The sequence below is a fragment of the Lutzomyia longipalpis genome, chromosome 3 (genome assembly GCF_024334085.1).
Source record: "Lutzomyia longipalpis isolate SR_M1_2022 chromosome 3, ASM2433408v1".
In the NCBI taxonomy this organism is placed as follows: Eukaryota; Metazoa; Arthropoda; class Insecta; order Diptera; family Psychodidae; genus Lutzomyia; species Lutzomyia longipalpis.
In genome coordinates, this window is record NC_074709.1 from 4,858,141 (window position 1) to 4,878,177 (window position 20,037).

The following is a 20,037-nucleotide window of genomic DNA, read 5'->3' on the forward strand; positions in this document are numbered from 1 at the left end:
TACATACATACACAGCCATATAGGCTTGGGTGATGTGATGTGGAATTACGTAGCCTGAAATCGCCAATTTGGCGAAAGACGTATTTCACGGTGAATTTTAAACAAAAAGTCATGCGCTTTTCTCATGTTTTGGCGGATTCTGGGTACACACACGCGGCTATATTTTCCTTTCCTTATAATGGAATGCTTCTTTTATGAGTGCACACACACTGAGGGCACCCCCCGAGAGTCATGGTGAGAAGTGAAGAAAAAATACACAAATGCCTCAACACACATATTTGATGGGAGAAACAATAAATAATGAATCAAATTCACTCTTCAGATATTTATACGCCATGGAATTTATTTATAAAGTTCACCTAATAACCTATATCTCTCTTCTCGACCTTTTTCGTATCCAACATTCTTCTTGTCTCAAATGTATCTCCCTCGCCTCACACGCATCCCTCATCCCTCCGCTAAATCCCATAATGGCCTGACGTACATCGCATGTGATTGTTTTCGCCATTTATGCGATGGTTGAAGATACAAAGCGATTTGCAGGATTGATCACTTTATGTTGCGAAAGATATGTGTGTGTATGTAGGGCTTTAACCATATATTATTTGCCTAAATAATATTTCTCTTGAAAGAGATAAAAGAAAAATAACTTTCAGACAAAATCTTTTATTAGCTTTGTGATAAAATTTGTAAATCCTTGAATTCATTTATTTTTTATCTTGTTCTACTTGAGTTCTTTAACCCTTGGAGGAATTTGCTGGCCAACGTGAGCAATTTGACTTTTTTCAATTGCCCCAGACTTAAAATCTATTTAACATTTTGTGATAAATTATACTTGTGTGTATAGTAAAGTGTCAATACTTCAATATCGTCGAAAGAAAACTTGGAAAAATATTTTATTTATAAAGAAAGAAGTTTGTTTACCTGTTTCTGTATGAGAAAACTCTTCATTTGAGAAAACAATCGGGACACTTCTATAGTCTTGAAAAGATTTAAAATTCATAAATGGCCTTGATAGATTTTTCATTTTCCACAGAGACCAGTTCAAAAAGGCAAAAATTTCCCGAAAAATGTAAACAATGACGTCACTATAGTAATTTTTCTACTTTAATTCATGAAGCATTCATTCATATGCTTCATTGATGAATTTTAATAAGTTATTTTAATTATTCTTTCATTAACAATTACAAAAAATAAAATAGTGACGTCATTGTTTGCATTTTTGGGAAAATCTTCACCGTTTCTTTTACCATCTGATTAAAAAGAAAATGAGAAATTTATGGCTATTTCTGAATTTTTGTTATGTTTATCCCGTCTGAGTCTCTGCTTATGAAGTTTTTCCATGCAGGAACGAGTAGACTCCTTTAAAATCCCTTCAAGTACAATTCTTTTCAAATTTTCTTTTTATTTTCTCTCTTTTCCTAAAAAAATGGTCCCAAGTAAAAATTCCTCAAGATCTCCTTGTTATGCCAAAGTTTTCAATGTAGAAACAAGTTGAAGTCTTTTTTTTCCAGCAGCGCATAAAGAGAAAAAGATTGAACGGAAGTGCAAAAATACGTGGGTGGCGATTGAGTAGGTGGCGCGGGGGTGGAGTGAAAAGCGCAACATGGGAAAAGCGCAATTTTCTTCCAAAATTAAATTGTCCATGACACGAAAGGCCTTGGCGGTTCGGTTTTTTTTTCCTCGTGTGCCCAACTTCTTGTGGTTTTCTTGCTTTTTCGGAGGTGACACGACGTGTTTACCGTGTAGAATTTTTCATACACTTGAAATTCCCAAGTGTGGGATGTAATTTAAATTTTTGGGGGCCAAATTGTTTGCTGTAGAGGCATAGAAAACATATTCTATGCTGAATGGGTCAAAAAAAAATGGAAGGCATTCCAATAGAAAGGGTAGGTTATGCAATTCCCCTGAATTTGAAACTTTTTATTTTCGCTGGAAAATTCTTTGAATTTCAAAGTGTGGTGTTGTTGCTGACCCAAGAGATTTCGCTTTATCGGTGTTTTTTTTGGGGCTTGCGAGGAAAAAAATGCTATAGTCAATAAAATTATTTTAATCTTTAAATCTCTAAAAGCTATTAAACGAAATCTATTAAAAATTTACATATAAATACTAGTTTTTGTATTTTTAAATTTGAAAGTAAATTGCTAAATTGTTCTGGTTTGAGTCTTTTTTTTTTTTGAGAGGAATTTTGAAAGCTTTTTGGGAGGATTAATCAATGAGAGACAGGAGAAGTTCATAGTTCAGGGAAGCTCTGCGTAATTTCATATTTGAATGCTTCATTCAAAATTAGTTCATCTGTAAAAGCATTCGTACTTCAATGAGGAATGTGGTGTCGGTTGAGAGTTAATTCTTAAGCGTGAAATGTGAGAATATGGGTGTTAATTAAGGGTTTTCTTGGAATACCTTCACCTCCATACCTTCCCTCCCCCTTTGAAAGTTCTTGTGCTCAATTGACTTGTTCAACATCGTCATATTTGCATGAGAATACCTGGCAATACTGCTTCAAGCTCCAAGTCAATTAATAATACTATATAATAGCTCAAGAGATATTTTATTATTCATAGACTTTACCTGTTGACAAATGGCACCTCTAACGTTGTCACACGACAAAATCTCAATTATGGTCTCTCTTCCCATCCTTTTTGGCAAATTTACACCATTTAAGCTACACATGAGCATAAATTTCAGTTAGAATGTAATTTATTTTTATTTTTTAGAATTCACTATATTGACCGAGAATAGTATGCCCCCGCGCGAGATTATCACACAAAAGGTACCCATTAGTCTGAGGTCACCACCAATTTAGTTTTCAATGAAAATTATCTTTCATCAGAATTATTTATGCAAATTCTTCTTCATGCTCCACACCAAACCTAAATTGATTTATTTCGCCTGGCCGAGAGACAGAATAAAATTGTTAAATTATAGAATTAACCAAAGCGACACAATTACATTTGATTGATAAATCACTAATGAAGCGTTTCAGTTCACTTTTTTTCCACTCAGCTTAATTTGCTCTTTTTGCTCTCCTTTTTCTCTGCATTCCATTGATTTTTGCTAAAATGTCACACTGCTAATTTATGCAAATGTTTACCAGCATAACAGACATGTTAAAATTGAAACCAAATTTCAAACCACACTGACAATTTATCAGAGGCTCACTCCCCGGGGCGTAGGGTGGGACAAATAATGATGATTATGTAGGTTTTTAATTAAACAATGTATTAAATGTTGAGAGTTAGGGAGATTTTCCTGATTTTCCCGATTTGATGCGAATTTGATCAATTTGAAGTTATTTTTTTTTTGCAAAAAAATGATCTTGACAACATCAAACTCTTCGTTTTAGCAATATGCTGATGCAAAGCAATAATATTCATTTTAGGCCTAAAAACAACTAAATTAGTATCGGTTGTAATTGGTTTAAATCGGTCAAGCGCTATAAATTCATGATTGGGATGAAAAACAAATAAAATCAGGTCAATTGGGTTTAAAATGATTACGCATGAACAAGATGTAATGGACCACGCGGTTGTCACATTTATCAAAACTCTCTCTCTCTACATATTCTCCAATAAATCCCTGATTAAGGGTAACGAGGCCCAATTCTGACCTCTTACGGCCTTTTTTCAATCCGATTACTTAAGACAGAGAAAACTTTAAATGTAGAAAGTTATGGAAGTAAGAGAGCTCATTAAATGGGCTTGAAAATGGTACCAAATTAAAGAATATTTTTTTTTATTTTTTAACATTTTTTTCTCACTCTGCGTGGACCTTTGAAGGTTCGAATTGGGCTACGTTCGCCTACATATACTGTCTGAATTCCAAGAAGTAACGAAGGAAATCTCAAATAGGTATAAACAAAAGGATCTATTCTGATAAATATCTTTTCTTTTCTAACAATTCGTCAATAATAAGTTTTTTGGTATTCTGGAAAAAAAATCTTTTACAATTTTGAGAATTTATTTCTTTTCTAAATCGGGTTTTAAAGGAAAATTATTTTTTTATAGCTCTTTAAAGATATTTCTGAATGTTTTCTAGAACAAAAAATTTCTTGTTTCTCTTTTATAGAACGACAATTAGAACGATTTAAAAACAACTGTCAAATTCTTACAATAACTTTTAAAATGTTGGATAAGAAAAGAAAATATTTTTATCAGAATCAATCCCACCATTTATTGCAAAATCACAACGAAATTTACCCTCTTTGCGAATCATTCAATTCATTTTGTATTAAAATGCTTTTTCGTACAGTCATTAGCATAAAATATTTCATATAAATAACACCTCATCTGTGTGGTGGGTAAATAGAAATGTTGTTAAACATTTTGTAAGTTGTGTGCTGCACACACAAACTGATCCGTATCTAAATGAAATTATATTACATTTAATAATTCCCAAATGATGCATCATTTTGATTGTCATCAATTTTATGCCTTTCAACAATGCTTGCAGCAAATTTATTAACGTGACTGTGAATTTAACTCATTTGTTCGCCTGAAAATTATTGTCACAAGATTTACAGTCCACTGCTTCGGTGCATGGTGGATGTTGGCCTACAAATAAATTGGTGGAATTTGAAATTAATACAAAATCATTCGCATCCAATCCCATTGGCAACAATATTCCTCTCTGAGTCTATCATAAATGAGCATGATTGCGAGATGAAGCGAGTAATTGGAAAACCATACAATGTCATTTTATTAATTTTCTCGGAAGCCATCATTTGCAGTATTGGGAAAAGAGCATTTAAATTAGAGTTGTCAAAATATCTGCTATAAGAGGTAAATTCTCCTTCAAAGAATCCTCTTAATTTATTAAATTGTCTCTGTTTATATTCCCTATTTCGGAGTCAATTACATGCCATGTGAATTAAAGTGAGAAAGCAGACTTAATTGATACATCATTAATGATTTTTCTGGGCGGGTGGGGGTAATTTGTGTGAGCTGGTCTAGAGCATTACACTCCAAGTATCAATAGGAAAGTTTTGAATGAAAACACCCCACACTGTGAATCAATGAAAAGACTCCCCTATTGATCTATTGACACGCTCAAGTGGTGGCTATAGAGAGAGAGATGAACTGGCCCTAAAAACATTGTGGGAATAAAATCAAATTTCAAAAGAATACTCAAATGCCTTGAAATTTTCCTTAGTCATCAATATATAGCTCCCAAAGTAATTGTCTGATGGGGAAAATTCTCTAATGTATAACCATCGTAATGCCTTCCTGTAAACCTTATATTGATCTATAGCAGCAGAAGGTACTACAAATTGTACCATCAATTTGCTATATTGGAGGGTCATTCCATTGTGGTTTGCATGCTATATATAGAAATTCATGCAAATTATATACATTCTATTTCCGATATCTTACCAAAATTGCACACAACTTCTAATCCATCTTTACAATATGAATAAAATCAATAATCTTTCATACCCAAAAATACACCACAAAAGATCATAAAATAAAGAATTTTATGCAATTCACAATTTTCAAACATTTTACGGATTATTCCCAACTTGCCGAGAGCTTTCTGTTTGCAATTTTAATCACTTAAACGTTACAAACGCACCACTTTAATTTTAGCACTAAATCATCTCTTGGCTCTCTTCTGATGCAGGAAGGAAAGAACCGCAATTCATGCTATATATCTTAGGTATATAAAATATTTATTGCATACAATGCAATGGGAAAGTACTTATTCTTGCGCAGAATTTCTAACCAAAGTGTAAACCTCTGAAGATTTTGTTGCGATAACTGAATTTACGTGTTGTTCAATCACTTGCCATGGTGAAGTGCACTCTAACCAATCAATATATGAGGCAAAGTTCCTATGTTTGTATTGAATTTGGTCGAAATTTTGTAGAAAAGAGCGCGATTTTCCTTCACCCCATGAGATTGTAAGACCATCAGCAATTCTTTTGGGAGAATTCAATGAAATTTTCCACTCATGGCTGTTGAATTGTATTGTTTAATAAAAAAGAATTAAGGTAAATGGAAGTAAATCATGAAAGGTGTTGCTGGAATCTCGGAAAAACAAAGAGGAAATTGAGATAATTGAATTTTCATTTATATAACGACTGTTGCATCGTTTCCTAATATCTGGATCATTTAGAGGAGATTTTTTATTCTTTTCTCACATTTTACGATATTTTGGTACATTAGGGGAAACTGGGGTAATTCGGTGAATTTTTGGGAGATAATTTTTCCTGAGTTCCATGGAAATATTTGAGATTTCCCATGAGAACTATCTTATAGGAAATTTTCCGGGCTACAACTTTGTCTCAGACGATTTTTCTCTATCTCAATGGGAAAATGCTTTTTCAGGCCATTTTCCAAACCCTTCCAAATTTGCCTGTTCCAAAAATCCTGGGGTAAAACGGTTAATTGCGTTTTTTGTTCGCTAATCTTAATTTAATGAAATTTTTTTAGCAAGGCACTATAATATCTATTGAGAATGAGAGATTTGTGTACTAATTAAAACTTTTTTTTAATAAAAAAAAATACAAAAAATTAAAAAAACGTTAAATTTAAGAAATTGCCTTTTTTATTTTTTTAGTTTATAAAAATTAGTAATAGTAAGTGATTAAACATCCCAAATTGTATATAATAGTTATACTAATTAAGGGAAATTATTCTTTCAAAAATTTAAAAAGTTATTTTAAAAAAACACCAAATTCACCATTTTGCCCCAAGCGGTACTTTTTACTATCAGTGTTTTTCGGGAAAACTCGGAAAATTTTTTCGGAAAATTCAGATTAGATTCGTGTTTAGCAATAGTTACTCTGTCTAAAAATGCATTTGGATCAAAAATATTGCAGAGAATTTCGCCAAAACTGAATTTGTAGTTGAGTGGTCAGAGTAACTTTGAGGTTCGAAAAATTTGTTTTTCAAATAAAAGCCAAAATATTGGATCAATTATTATGAAACTTTCTAGGCTTATGCAGGGGTATGAAGTGCAACTACTGACAAAATTAGACAGATTAGCTCCCACTGCTTCTTGAGATATTAATTTTTCTTTTTTTTCAAATTCACCATTTTACCCCAGTTACCCCTATTCATCTTTGAGTTTTCTTAAAAGCTCCCTATGAAACATGATGGAGACCAAGGGGTGTTTATCTGAATGAAATTATTCGGAGGAATTGCCAAAGAAATCAAAATATTGATTTTTAGCCTCTAAATGACTCAGATTGAGAAACATAAGCCTAAAAAAATATTTATTTCAAACCTCATAAGGACTAAATTCAAACCAAATAGTAATTTCACCCATAATAATGCTAAATTTAAGCCTAAAAGAGTTTAAATTGAAGCATAAAATTTTTTTTTAGTTTTAAAGACGTGGAGATTGAGGAAGAAAAGCTTAAAAAAATATTTAATTTAGGTCTAGAAAGAACAAAAAGTATTAAATTCAACCCAAAACTTGCTTAATTCAGACCTAAAGTGTTTGTTTTCAATCCTGAAAAAGCAATCTCAAAGCTCATAAAGCTTTAAAATAATATTAGGGGAGAGCGGGGCTAATAAAGTCACTTAAGGGTTTGAAAAAGGCTTAAAATATCATATTTCCTATCTAGATAGAACAAAATGATCTTAGAAAGAGTTGTAGGGCAAGAAATATCCTAAAGAATTGGACTATACATTTCGCTTTATCTGTTTGGGAAATATGATATTTTGAGCTTTTTCTTAACCCTTAAGTGACTTTTTTAACCCCGCTCTTCCCTACACAATTAAAGTTTAAAGAAGACTAAAATTGGAACTAAAAAAAGTAGTTTATTCAAGCCGACGTGTTGTAAATTCAAGCTAGGAAGTAGTAAATTTGACCGAAAAAAAAGACTAAATCCAAACCGATAAAAATTTATTTGATTTTCAGTCTCAAAACTTCAATGAACGAAGAACAAAACTTTAAAAAAATCATTAAAGCCTAAAAGAGGAATAAATTTAAAGAGAAAAGTAGTAAATTAATTCTAAAAAGTAGTAAATTCAACCCAAAAAAGACTAAATTCAAACCAAAAAATCCTAAATACGTTTTTGGATTTTTTTGGTTTTCGCTTAAAAAACCAAAATATTCACCAGATATTACCTTTTGATGGAGACGCCTGGTAGTCAAAAGATTATTTATAAGATGATATATAATCACAAATTCAACTCTAAGAATAATGATAAATCTTATGCTTTGATTTTACTTGAAAACAATCCATCAAGATAATAAATCAAGATGGAGGCGCCTGGTAGTTATCCAGCCTTTGTATTTCATAACCGAAAGAGTCTCTATCCACAATAGAATGGCCTATAATCATGCTATGCAGCTTCATTATCTACTAATTTAACCATAAATTAATATGAATATACTCTCCAATAGCCAACAATAGATTAATTTCATGAGCTTTTCATACTCTCTGCTGAACTACAATTTTGGATATTTCAAACCACTCAATTTCCTACATTTTGTAAACGATTTTTCCCATTTAAAACTTCTACTCATAGAACCTATTGGAAATGACGCTTTTTTACAATTTACAAAAGCAATAAAAAAGCAATTTATTCCATTTTTGGGTTAAATTTTTTTTTATTATGATTCAATAAAACTGCATGCAGATCGTCATAAAAATCACCCGCTCAATTCACCTTACGGGGGGTTTAAGGGAGATAAATCAATTTGATTTTTGTATGTCTCCACAGAATACGAGCGTGTGGATGAAACGGGGCAATAATTTAATTTTATAGGGGTGTAAAATTTCGTTTTGCCACATTCTAAAACTAGATCCTACATATAGCGACATTCTCATCTACTGATTGAGCTGCTGTTGTTTCCGTATTCACCCAATTTCACAGTGCAGAAGGAGCATTTGATGATTCTGTGGACGATAGTCACGTAGGGAAAAGTGAAAAGGGATATATTGAGGAAAGTTTGGTTTTCGAATATCAGTAGACCAAGAATTTCTGCAAGTTTCAGCATTTTCTGTCTTTAATAACCATCACGTGTCGCGTTTGTGTATCAAGCGAATGAAACTTGATACGGCGCGGGAAATTAAAGAGGATCCCATTGTCCCGCTTTAATAGGGGATGATGTAAGATGGCACAAGTTGTTACCAAGGGAAGATTATGAGCCAATTAAATAATTCTCAGATGAAGAGTTCAAAGAAAATATTTTTCTTTAAAATTATGAGGAATTTAATCGCATTAGAACATTCTTTGAGCATAAAATTAAATTCCGGAAAATTCTTAAAGTAACAAATTCTAAAACATTCTATTCAGTGGAATTTTGGCAAATTTGCAAAATTCCAATTTTATTTATCCATGTGGAAATAATTTGAATGTTATTCAAAAGCATTGGAATTGCATTTCATTTTATTAGTAGCATGTGACACACTTTCTGTACACAACCAACTACATATAATTGAGAAGATATAAATCTCTCAAAATAGCATTCTCATCTTAATTCCATTCAAGATGGAATTTAGTTTGCTTCTACAATTGTATTTCTAAGACACGAAAGAACGTTTGTCAATGCAATTTGCAAAAATTCATTCTTGTTATCAAAAGCAATTGGAGAATGTATTGCAATTTAATATATCACGTTGTTGATAGCTTGATTGATGTGAGTTTTATTGAGAGAGTCATAGATTATTTCGCAAAGTCTTCTTGGAAATTATTTCTAGAATATTTCCCTCAATTTCTCTATCTATCAAATATCTGGGAAATTCTTACAAATTTTATATTTTCTTCTTCATAAAAAACTACATTTTATTATTAAATTTAAAAAGAATTTCCCTTTAATGGGAAAGAAAACGTTCACAATATTTTCCATTTTCTCCTATTTATACGCTATTGTAGCTTCCACTATTATATATTTTCGGTGAAGCAGCAAAAAAATTGGAGAGAAAAAAAAGAGAGACGAAATGCGTGATGGGAAGTGAATGGAAGATATTTATGAATTATTATCATGATAGACTGAATTATTCTATTTTAATGTGATAAACTGTGTATAGTAGTTTAATCGATTTTTCCGTTTTCTCCTCCATAGTTTTGGCAACTAGCCAAAAAATTATGCTTTAAGTACAAAACAGCATCAATATTTTTTTCTCCTTCTTCTATCTCCGTATTAGTCATCCGTCTTCCAAGTTGAAACTCATAACATTTTGTTTTGTCCAAATGCGGCAGGAAAAAAATATCTAATATGAAAAATCATCTTCTATTAATGACAAATTGATGAAAAAACTGCTGAATATGATGCCTAATGAATTCATTTTTGTTGCTTTCATTTATTAAAAGACCATCATACGATTGAATAATTTTTTCGGTGCAAAAAAAGGTTCTTTTCAATAAATTAATACGTTTAATTTTGAATTTTTTGTTGTTTAATAATCTATCAAAATTTATTTATTCACTCACCAACCTTGAAATTAAAGGGAGGTGGGGGTTGCATGAGCCCATTTTAAATTTAACAACAAGAGGATTCACACAAGAGGATTATACGCGCTAAATATTAAAAATTCTGTATTATACACATATGCCATACACGCGTATTTAACTACCTACCACCATATAAAAGAATTATGTGAAACATTTCGGCTTTTTTGTTAATAATTAATTTTTCATTACAATACTTTATTTATCCTTTTTTCAATCAAAATATAAATAAAGGATTTTTTTCGCTCCCTCTTTGCAGATTATTTAGTGCAGCTAGTTCGGATTCAATACGATTCAACTCTAATTTATCTAGTCAAAATGATAACGACTTGCGAATATCAGTAGATAATACGTGTACAGATTCTTTAGTTACTGCTCTAGATGATGAAGCCTTACTACTAACGGAATTTAACGAAATGGCAAAATCAAAGGTGAGTCATTTTTAGAGAAAAAGAAAGGAGTTATAAAATACACTAAAATATAATATTAGAGCATAAATTCTTTGAATAAAACAGTCTGCAAAACATAAATTTGTAAACATAAATTTGTAAACCTAATTTTTTTTTATGATGTTTATGCTCAAATGCCTCAACCTGTATGACCCCAATTGCAACGAAATATTAATCAGAATAAAATTTTAAGCCGATTCTGAGAAAATTGGGTCTACACATGTCTCTTTTTAATTATTTTGAGGTTGAGGTTAGAAAACCTATCACTTCTGCTGAACTATTAACTTCGGCAAGAAAAAAAAATTTCTGAATGAAATTCATTTTAGGTTCATTTCGACGATGTTTCTCTCTACGGTACGCCGAAAGAAGAACCGCTACCGACCATACCGGTGGTGCCGGAGAAGACCTCATCGAACTTCATCAAGAACCAACTGCAGTCATGGTTTCAGCCCACAGACAACCGTTTAGCTATGAAATTATTCGGTAGCAAGAAAGCCTTAGTTAAAGAGAGAATTAGACAAAAATCAGCCGGTCACTGGGTAATCCATCCATGTAGTTCATTTCGGTAAGTTTTTGACTTCAATTTTTCAAGAAATCTGGAAAATTTTTTGAAATAATTTAAAGCAAAAAAGTACAAAAAAAATTCCAAATTGAAGAGTTTAAAAGTCCATTTCCTTTTTAACAAATAACAATCATCATTAGGCACAACGCCATTAACTTTTGATCTCTTAGCTGTGAAGCATCTTTGCGTGCCAAATTCAATAAAACTCCCCAACTTTTTGTACCAAGAATTAAAATTTTCTGAGTATTACGCGATCAATGTTTATTGAATAAAATTCCATTAAGCACAATTTTCTTGAAATTGTCCTTTCCTGCAGAAAACAATTAATGTGAATTTTCCTCTCTATCCCCTCCTTTTCTTTGCTTCATTTGCAGATTCTACTGGGACTTATGTATGTTGTTGCTACTCGTTGCGAATTTGATCATTTTGCCTGTTGCCATATCTTTTTTCAATGATGACCTTAGCACTAGGTGGATTGCTTTTAATTGTCTAAGTGACACCATATTTTTGATAGATATTGTTGTCAACTTCAGAACAGGTAATCGATTTTATTTCCCTTTCATATTTTGCACATAATGTAGAATTTATAAATTATATACATTTTGTATATAATTTGTTGAGGGTTATGTTTTGTATTGATTTAAATTAAAATGACTTTTCCACTCTCCTTCATTCATCCAAATCTCGTTTATTTTTTGTCCTTTTTTAGGTATAATGCAGCAAGATAATGCGGAGCAAGTGATATTAGATCCTAAGATTATAGCGAAAAACTACCTTAAGACATGGTTTTTTCTGGATTTAATTTCATCTATACCACTCGACTACATTTTTCTCATCTTCAATCAGGTAAGTTAATTGTGCTTTGCATCTTTTCTCGGTCATCCCATGAATTTCCTTATATTTTCAGATTTTTTTTAAAATTATTATTTTATTTGTTGTTTAATTTTTTACAAGAAAGCAAATGAAACACAATTTTAAGAACAAGAAAAAATTCAAACACATTTACTGCAAAGATTTCTATGAATAAAAAAATTATCGAGCTGTGCTGTAAGAAAAGTGTTTGCTTGAGGTTTTTTTTTATTATTATTTCAAGCGGTTTGTTAAATAATAACTCGTGTTTTTGTTACAAAATGCTGGCAAATTTATTTTCAATAAATTGATTTTATTTACCGGAAAATAACCATAAATGTGGCTTAATCGTAAAATATGCTAATACACACTACAAAGCTGCAAATATTCAAAACACTCCGTTATATTTTACACAGACTATGAGGAATTTTAGCTCAAAACTACTCAAACTGTTTAAATTAAACAATGAAAGTCAGTTTAAGTCTAGGTCTCGTTAGAAATTAACTTCCTTCAGAGATTTTGTAAAGAAACTTTGTCAATTCTCTGTAAATTCTTTAATTTTTTTTAAAGACTTTTTATTGTGTTTTTAAACGAATATTTCCGGCCTTTGATTTTATAGCTTTTCTTTAAAATATTTTGAAGAATTTCTTTGAAAAATCTTATAAATTAAAAGCTCAGTTAATGTTAAAATTTTAGCAAGATGAAAATTAATTATTTAAAGAAAACTTTAATAGTGAAAATATCTTCGAAAGAACTTAAAAAAAAACAATAAATAAAGCCGAAGAAGAATCAAAATTTGAGCAATTTTGAACACACCAATTATACGACCACGATGAAACGAATTCAGTAAAGTGAGTGAAAAATAAAATGAATGAAGAACTCTTGTGGCTTTTTAATGAGTTCTCTCGGTTCTCTGAGAAGTGAAGAAAGTTCCTCAAAGGAAGTCGGTTAATAAAATTCACAGGGAGTTTCTCTAATGTAGTATTATACACTCTTTCGTTTTTTTTTGACCAGACTATTGTTGTCTTATAGAACACACACACATTGAGAGAAAAGTGGCAAAAGAATTATTAAAGCAGAATTTATGAGTTTTACAATAAAAATTCTATTCTCTGGCACTTGAACATTAAGCCACTCAGTAAGTGCCTTCGCAGTGCTTTTTAAATTCTCTCATATTGTTAAATGTATAAACAATTCCTGTGTGGGTGTTTTTTTATTCTTTTTTTGCAAAACTTAAGACGACAAAACTCCCATGGACGGAAATTCCATTAAATCACTCACTATTGTGCGATTTTCTTTCATTTTTCCACACCGTATCTGTTCCCAATGTAATGAGAATTCATACTGACTTCTAGGCAATTTTCCTCAAAGGAAAAAGAAAAAACAAAAATTCCTCACAGAGGTGAATATGTTAGAGTTTTCCATTTAAACACCAAAGCAGACACTAAACCGGAACACAGCGTCACACCACTATTTTTAGGCACGCAATTCAAATATACTTTTTCTTCATTCTAAATGGCAAAGGCACACGGAGTTTTCTTCTTTTCATAATTTTCTCTCTCTCGAGGAAAAAAAAACCGAGAAAGATCGGAATCGCACAAAATGTATTTAATGTCAGTCCATTTGGGCTATCCATTTAGTTCCACGACATTTCCGTATACCACGTGGAACCACATATAAGGAATTTTATCAACATTCCGGAAGGACAAATTTAGTACTTATCCTAAAAATATATTTTCATTGTATATATTTAGAAGAATCAAAGAAAATCAAGTCAAATAAATCTGATTATAATGCACATTATAAAAGCTCCTTGTTATCATTTTTTATGACTCCCACTGTGAACTATACATATTTTTGATTTTTATTTTACTCACAACTATTTTATCTTTTCCAGTACATTGCTTCATCGGTATGTTATTTTTTATTTTTTATTTTTTTATGAAAAATCATTTTTCATATTTCCATTTTTCTCGCTGATGGTCACAGTTTTTTCCATGCATTTTCTCTCTCTCTCTCTCTTCATCAAGAAGCAATAATTTGTAAAAAAAAAATCTTTTTGAAAATCGCATTTTGAACAACTTGTAATTGTTGGGGAAAGATATTTTTTCTCAACAGGTAGCATATTTCCATTAAATTTAACAATTTCACATTAAGGAAGCTAAAATGTTTCATTCTTCCTTTGCTCCATTACTATGTTGCGTTTAGTGTTACATTTACATGTAGAATGGCCACGAAAGAAAATTGTTGAATCTCAATTAAAAAGACTACCATTTGCAATGCAAAGGAGTTGCTTTGTCAATTAAATTAATTGGCTAATTTTAACAATTTTGTGCAGTCTTTTGAAAAATAATTCTCAGGAAAAGGAGTTTATTCGCTTTTGTATGAAAAAACTTTTTTTTTTTGAGAAAACAATCGAGATAAGCATAGTTTTGAAGAAAATCATGATAAAAGAAAAATAGTCAGAGTAACTTTAAATTTTCAATTGGGATCAGCTGGGAAATAATGCCAAAGATTTTTCCAAAAATGCAAACAATGACGCAACAAAAATGCCTCTCTGAGGTTGACGTCAGGTCGGCAGCCGGTCATTAAAAAAAATCAAAGCCAAAAATTTGTGTGTGAGAAGCCAACCCCAGTAATGGGACAAATGGCTATGTGTGTTGTTGTTGTTGTTGTTGTTGTTGCAAACAATGACGTCACTAATCTATTTTTCGTTTCTTTTAATGCATGAAACGTTCGTGTTGATGTTTTCTTGATTAACATTGACAAGAAATATTTATGCTTCATGCATTTAAAAGGACAAAAAACATAATGGTGACGTCATAGTTTGCGTTTTTGGCGTTTTTGGGCTCTCCCAGAGAATTTAATCTAAAATTCGTTTCTTAACAAAACGTCTAGAAGGTCTAGAATTATTTTTTTCTCAATGAACTCCAAAAAAAACTTAAGGTTTCTCTTAAGTTATTGCTTCTTGATATTTTTTTTCCAATCACAAACATTTTATTGAAACTAAAAAAAAGTTGATTTTTTCTTCACTTTTTTGAGTCTCTTCATATTTTTTCCAGTCATGTGAATGTTTGAATTTTGAAGAAAATGAAATGCATGCAGTTTGTTCAAAGAGGTTAATGGACATTTGGATAAAATTTATTGTTATGTTTTTCATAAACGCGATATATGAATGTCTGACGTGGAAGGAAGAATTTATGGGCAAATTAGGTAAAATTGAACTTTTTGCGGGGAGTTTTTTTTTATGCCAAACTTTGTGCAAAAGATACTCCTTTCTTTGTGCGCGGGGGAGAGTTTTAACAACAAAATTTCAATTTAATACCAAAACACTTCTCATCATAAAAGTTTCAATCAATATACCTACCCCCAACATATGAGAGAGACGTCGCGGAGCTCTAATTTTCGCGTGCAATATGCTACACATAACCAGCCCTCTCAAACTTCAAAATATGGGTATTTTCTCCTCCATATGGGATCTATGGCATTGAATAATTGAAATTGCCTTGCATGAGGGAAAGTTGAAAATGAGTGTTTAATAATAATTTTTCATTCAAACCACGTGATACTGGGGGGAGGTCTTAATTTGAGATTGTGGGTGATTTTTTAACTATGACGCGTGTGTGTGTGAAGTACAACTCAGATGGTGTGGCTATTAGGGAAAATAAATAGCAAAAACATAGTACATAAATGCAAAGCGGAAGGTGAAGAACAACTTAATGCTGGCGAGACATTGAATTTTCTTTCAATGTAAAACCTCCTTAAAGCCCATGAACTACATTTTGGGGCGCATTCGATTTTGTATACACGGTAATAATGTTTTATAACTCTTTACTATTGGGTCCGTGAATGCTTACAAAAGTGGGTTAGGAAAGATTAATGGTCGTGCCATTGAGGTAAATGTGTGCAAAATGCAACAACTGATTTTCCACATTTTCTTGTTGCGATTTTGCTCTTCAAAATGGGCAGCAGTGTCAAGAAGGAACAATCCAAATGATTTTCACGGTGCAGATTTCAAGATGTTTGCCTTAACGCAATATAAATATTTTTAGCCACAATGTTTTCCATCTCTCATCAATCGCTTTGATTTTCTGTCTCAAATTAAACTTTGAAAAGAATGTACCTATCGGGATTAAAGAAAAATAAAGCATTTCGTCACTTAAAAAGCTTTCAGCAGTTGAGTTTATAATGAAAGCTCCTTTTTTGATTACCTACCTTGAAAAAAGCTCTTTGAATCGTTATATATTGCAAACCTTCACTCCTATGTATATTTGATTTCATTCATTTGGAGTTTTTTTTCTTTGCCTAATCAATTTTCCTGAATGATTTTTTTGATAAAAGAAGGAATTTCAAAAGGATATTGAAATGATTAAATTACTTTTTATTTTGATTTATTTTTCAATGAAAAAACTTCTCTTGTGGCATTCAAAGTCTTACCGTATCCTACATGTTCATTAGATGAATAAATAAAATGAATTTGTGTGGGGGAAATGAAAAGTTTTTAGCACTTTGGTGTGGGCGAACTTTAATCAAAAAGCACAAATAAGGTCATGCTGAAAATAACATATATAGGTTGTAGTTATGTATGACCCCAATTTTAGACCAAAAATTACAAAAGCCGCCATTCGATTGCTTCATAAAATATTCACGGAACTTCATTGACTTATGGCATCCACCAAAAAAAAACAGAAAACCAAACATGCTCAAAAATTCAGAATTGCCAAAAGCCGGAAATGCACTTTATAACCAATTTTCGCTTAATAATTTTTTTATTGTGTGCTAATTGAACCTTTTGCCCTTTCTGAAAAACTTATAAACCTTTGTTTTTCTATTGAAACATTTTTTTTCTTTTTTTTTCTGTGAACTAACAATTTTCTTTTCTAATACATTTTCTTTCTTCGTGTGATGGAATTTGTGTTTTGTTTCATTGAAAAATTTTCACATTTTCAAGTCTTGCATTTTTTTCATTTATATAAAATTTCTATTTCCAAAATATACATAAAATTTATTCAAAGTTCTAAAATAATAAATAAATATTTTGTTTTCTTTTAATTATAAATTTTTCAGGATTTCTCGGAATCTTTTCAAATTTTGCATGCGGGAAGAGCACTTCGAATTCTACGATTAGCCAAACTTCTATCATTAGTCCGTCTTTTGCGATTATCTCGTCTCGTTCGGTACGTGTCGCAATGGGAGGAAGTCTATGTAAGTATTAACCATTTAATTCAAAAAATATGTTTCTTGTTTACAATTCAGAAATTTCTATAGAATTTACTTTGGAGAAAGTTAAAGTTTTTTTGAAACATTTTTTCGGATAAGTTCAATCGATAGATTTCAGCAGGATTTTTTTTTTAATTTAACTTATTTCTAAATCAAACATAATATTATTAAGTCAAATTTCAATTGGAATTTATTACTTTTTTCTATAATAATAATTTAGCTCCATAATGCAAAAATTAAAAAGAATAAAAGGTACACACCACTGTAGAGGACAAAGAAAATTAAACAAACAATCAGAGACTATATTCTCAGATTTTTGCTTTTTTAATGACTTGGAGGGGAATCAAGAATCAAGAATTCATTAGGTAGTCAGATTTTTTTTCATTTTGTTCTAGAGGAGTAATAAAAAAATGCACACGAATAAAAAATTAACTATTATATAGAGCACCTCATAAAACGTTTGCAGTGTCTTTCAGAATTATTTCCTTTATTTATGTTTTATTTATTTTTAAATTTTGTAAATTTATTTTTTTCGTTAAAAAATTTTTAAAGGAAATCAGTGAAAAAAAAATCAGGATCTAGTTCCAAAAACGAAAATTTTAATTTTAATTTTAAACTTCTGATTTGTCTTTAGGTCCAAACAGTAGTTGGTTATAAAACTTAGATTATTAGGAATATTAATTTTAATTTACAATTGACAGAAACATTTAATTCTGAAAGACAAAAATCGAATGAAGCTGCTTCTAAAGACAATAGAAAAAATCCTTTTTTTTTCTTAATTTTTTTTTGATATGAAATAACGCTCGTTTGTTTTTTCATCTCTGTAAACGCCTTTTCCCATTCTTCAGTGTAGGTTTTAAAATGTTTTTTTTACAATGCAATGTACATTAACGCAATGTCGAAAGTAATGGTGATTTGCGTCCTTGCATTCCTTCACATGCTGGCTTTAAACTCGAATTTAATTCAAAGAATTAAAAAAAAAAGAAATTGTAAATCTCCCATGAAAAACTCTCGCAAAAGAGATTAAAAATTAAAGAGAAAAAAATGAAATTAAAGAAAAAGTCAAATCACATTCTGTGACTTATACTCATGTTATGCTTCTTGTTCCGATTTCTTTTCCTTATTTTTCATCCACTTTAAATTGCGTGTTATTACAGCTTTATAATGCTTTAAAAAAATGTAAAATAATAATGAGACCTAACATGTAAATTTTTCCACTTTGCCTTAAATAAAAAATATACAACAACAGTGCTTAGGAATGTATAGCATATATACACATAGTTCTATTTTATACAGGAAAAAAATTCTCAATTTAATGACTCCGCAATCAAAGTGTAGGAGAATAACGAAAATCACGATATTGAAGGAAGAGGAAACTCTCAGCTATATAGATGGAGTTTTTTTTCCAATCATAGAATACAATTTGAGAGGGAAATGTTATGTACGGGAAAGGATCGATTTATTTCCTATACGCCACAAATTCTCAACACCTCTGGCGCTTTTTTTTTCTCTTGGTCTATAGATTTTTTTTCCGCCAATTTAGCATACATACATGAACCTCTCCTCCTCTAATTGTGACTCACTACAGAATCTCTTCTCTTGCTGCATTTCCAAACCTCTTCTTCATATTTTTATTTGACAACATTCTTTACCTCTACTTTTGAGCTATAATAGTAAAAAGAAATGACACACTATTGATCAAAATTATAAGGAGTTTATTTACAATTGTATTCAAACTTTTAGCCTTCAATGTTCTTTGAGTGTGAGCAAAATGCAAAAATTCAACACAAAAAAAAACTTTTAGGCTTATTTCATTAAATTTATATATTTTTTATTGATTAAAATTTTTCAATGCTTTTGCCAATGTTTTCCTAAAAATTCAATTGAGAATTTCGATATACAAATAAACTTGATTCGTGCAGTGCAACACTCCTTGGAATTTTTGATCAATCATTCCATATTTTCTTATTACATTTTTTCCCTCGTCTGAATATTATTTACATTATATATAGTTTTCTTTGTACTATCTTTTATTCCAATTTATATATTTTTTATTTCTTACAAGAATCGATCACTGATGGCCATTCGATTTACATTTTATTGTTTTGCTTTTGCGGTGAGAAAAAAGGATAAAATGGTATTCCTTTATGATATATTTGTCTACAAGCAAAGCTCTTTTCCATCTTCATATATAACTCAATGGATGGTGGAAATAGAGTAAGAAATGTTGCAGACAATTTACTACACGAGATACGTTGTTTTCGTGGGAGAAAATTTCATTATGTTCGAGAGATGAAAATATCTTCTCAAAATTCATTCCTTGCCCTTTATTGGCTTTTCCCCCCAGTCAAGTTACTTTCTTCACGATTACATAAGAAAAATCAATATATAATTTGAATTTTACTTTTAATATGGGTACGAGTGTGTGTGATCTTTTCAAATCATTTTTCTTTGCGTCACTGTGAGAGTTAGAAAGATTGCGCATTCAAAAAGAAATTTTCATTTTAAATTATTTTAAAAAAAATTTAAAAAAAAGGATTATAAACAAATA

The 20,037-nt window shown here is 30.9% G+C and overlaps 2 protein-coding genes across 13 annotated transcripts in view; both read left to right on the top strand.

Annotated features, from left to right (window-relative positions):
* LOC129791558 (trifunctional purine biosynthetic protein adenosine-3) overlaps positions 1-20,037 on the top strand; it is a 1,078,967-nt gene that overhangs the window by 184,529 nt on the left and 874,401 nt on the right. The gene's annotated exons all lie outside the window — the stretch shown is intronic.
* Positions 1-20,037, top strand: part of LOC129791559 (potassium/sodium hyperpolarization-activated cyclic nucleotide-gated channel 3) — a 1,048,222-nt gene that overhangs the window by 43,425 nt on the left and 984,760 nt on the right. For 8 of the 12 annotated variants that reach the window (XM_055829749.1, XM_055829753.1, XM_055829751.1 and 5 more), the window contains 6 exons: positions 10,666-10,837; positions 11,182-11,420; positions 11,792-11,955; positions 12,127-12,263; positions 14,164-14,178; positions 17,334-17,471. In XM_055829749.1, coding sequence (XP_055685724.1) covers positions 10,666-10,837; positions 11,182-11,420; positions 11,792-11,955; positions 12,127-12,263; positions 14,164-14,178; positions 17,334-17,471 — 865 coding nt within the window. Of the gene's footprint in view, positions 1-10,665; positions 10,838-11,181; positions 11,421-11,791; positions 11,956-12,126; positions 12,264-14,163; positions 14,179-17,333; positions 17,739-20,037 lie in introns of all 12 variants that reach the window. The other 4 variants (XM_055829760.1, XM_055829750.1, XM_055829752.1 and 1 more) reach the window with 2 other exon arrangements.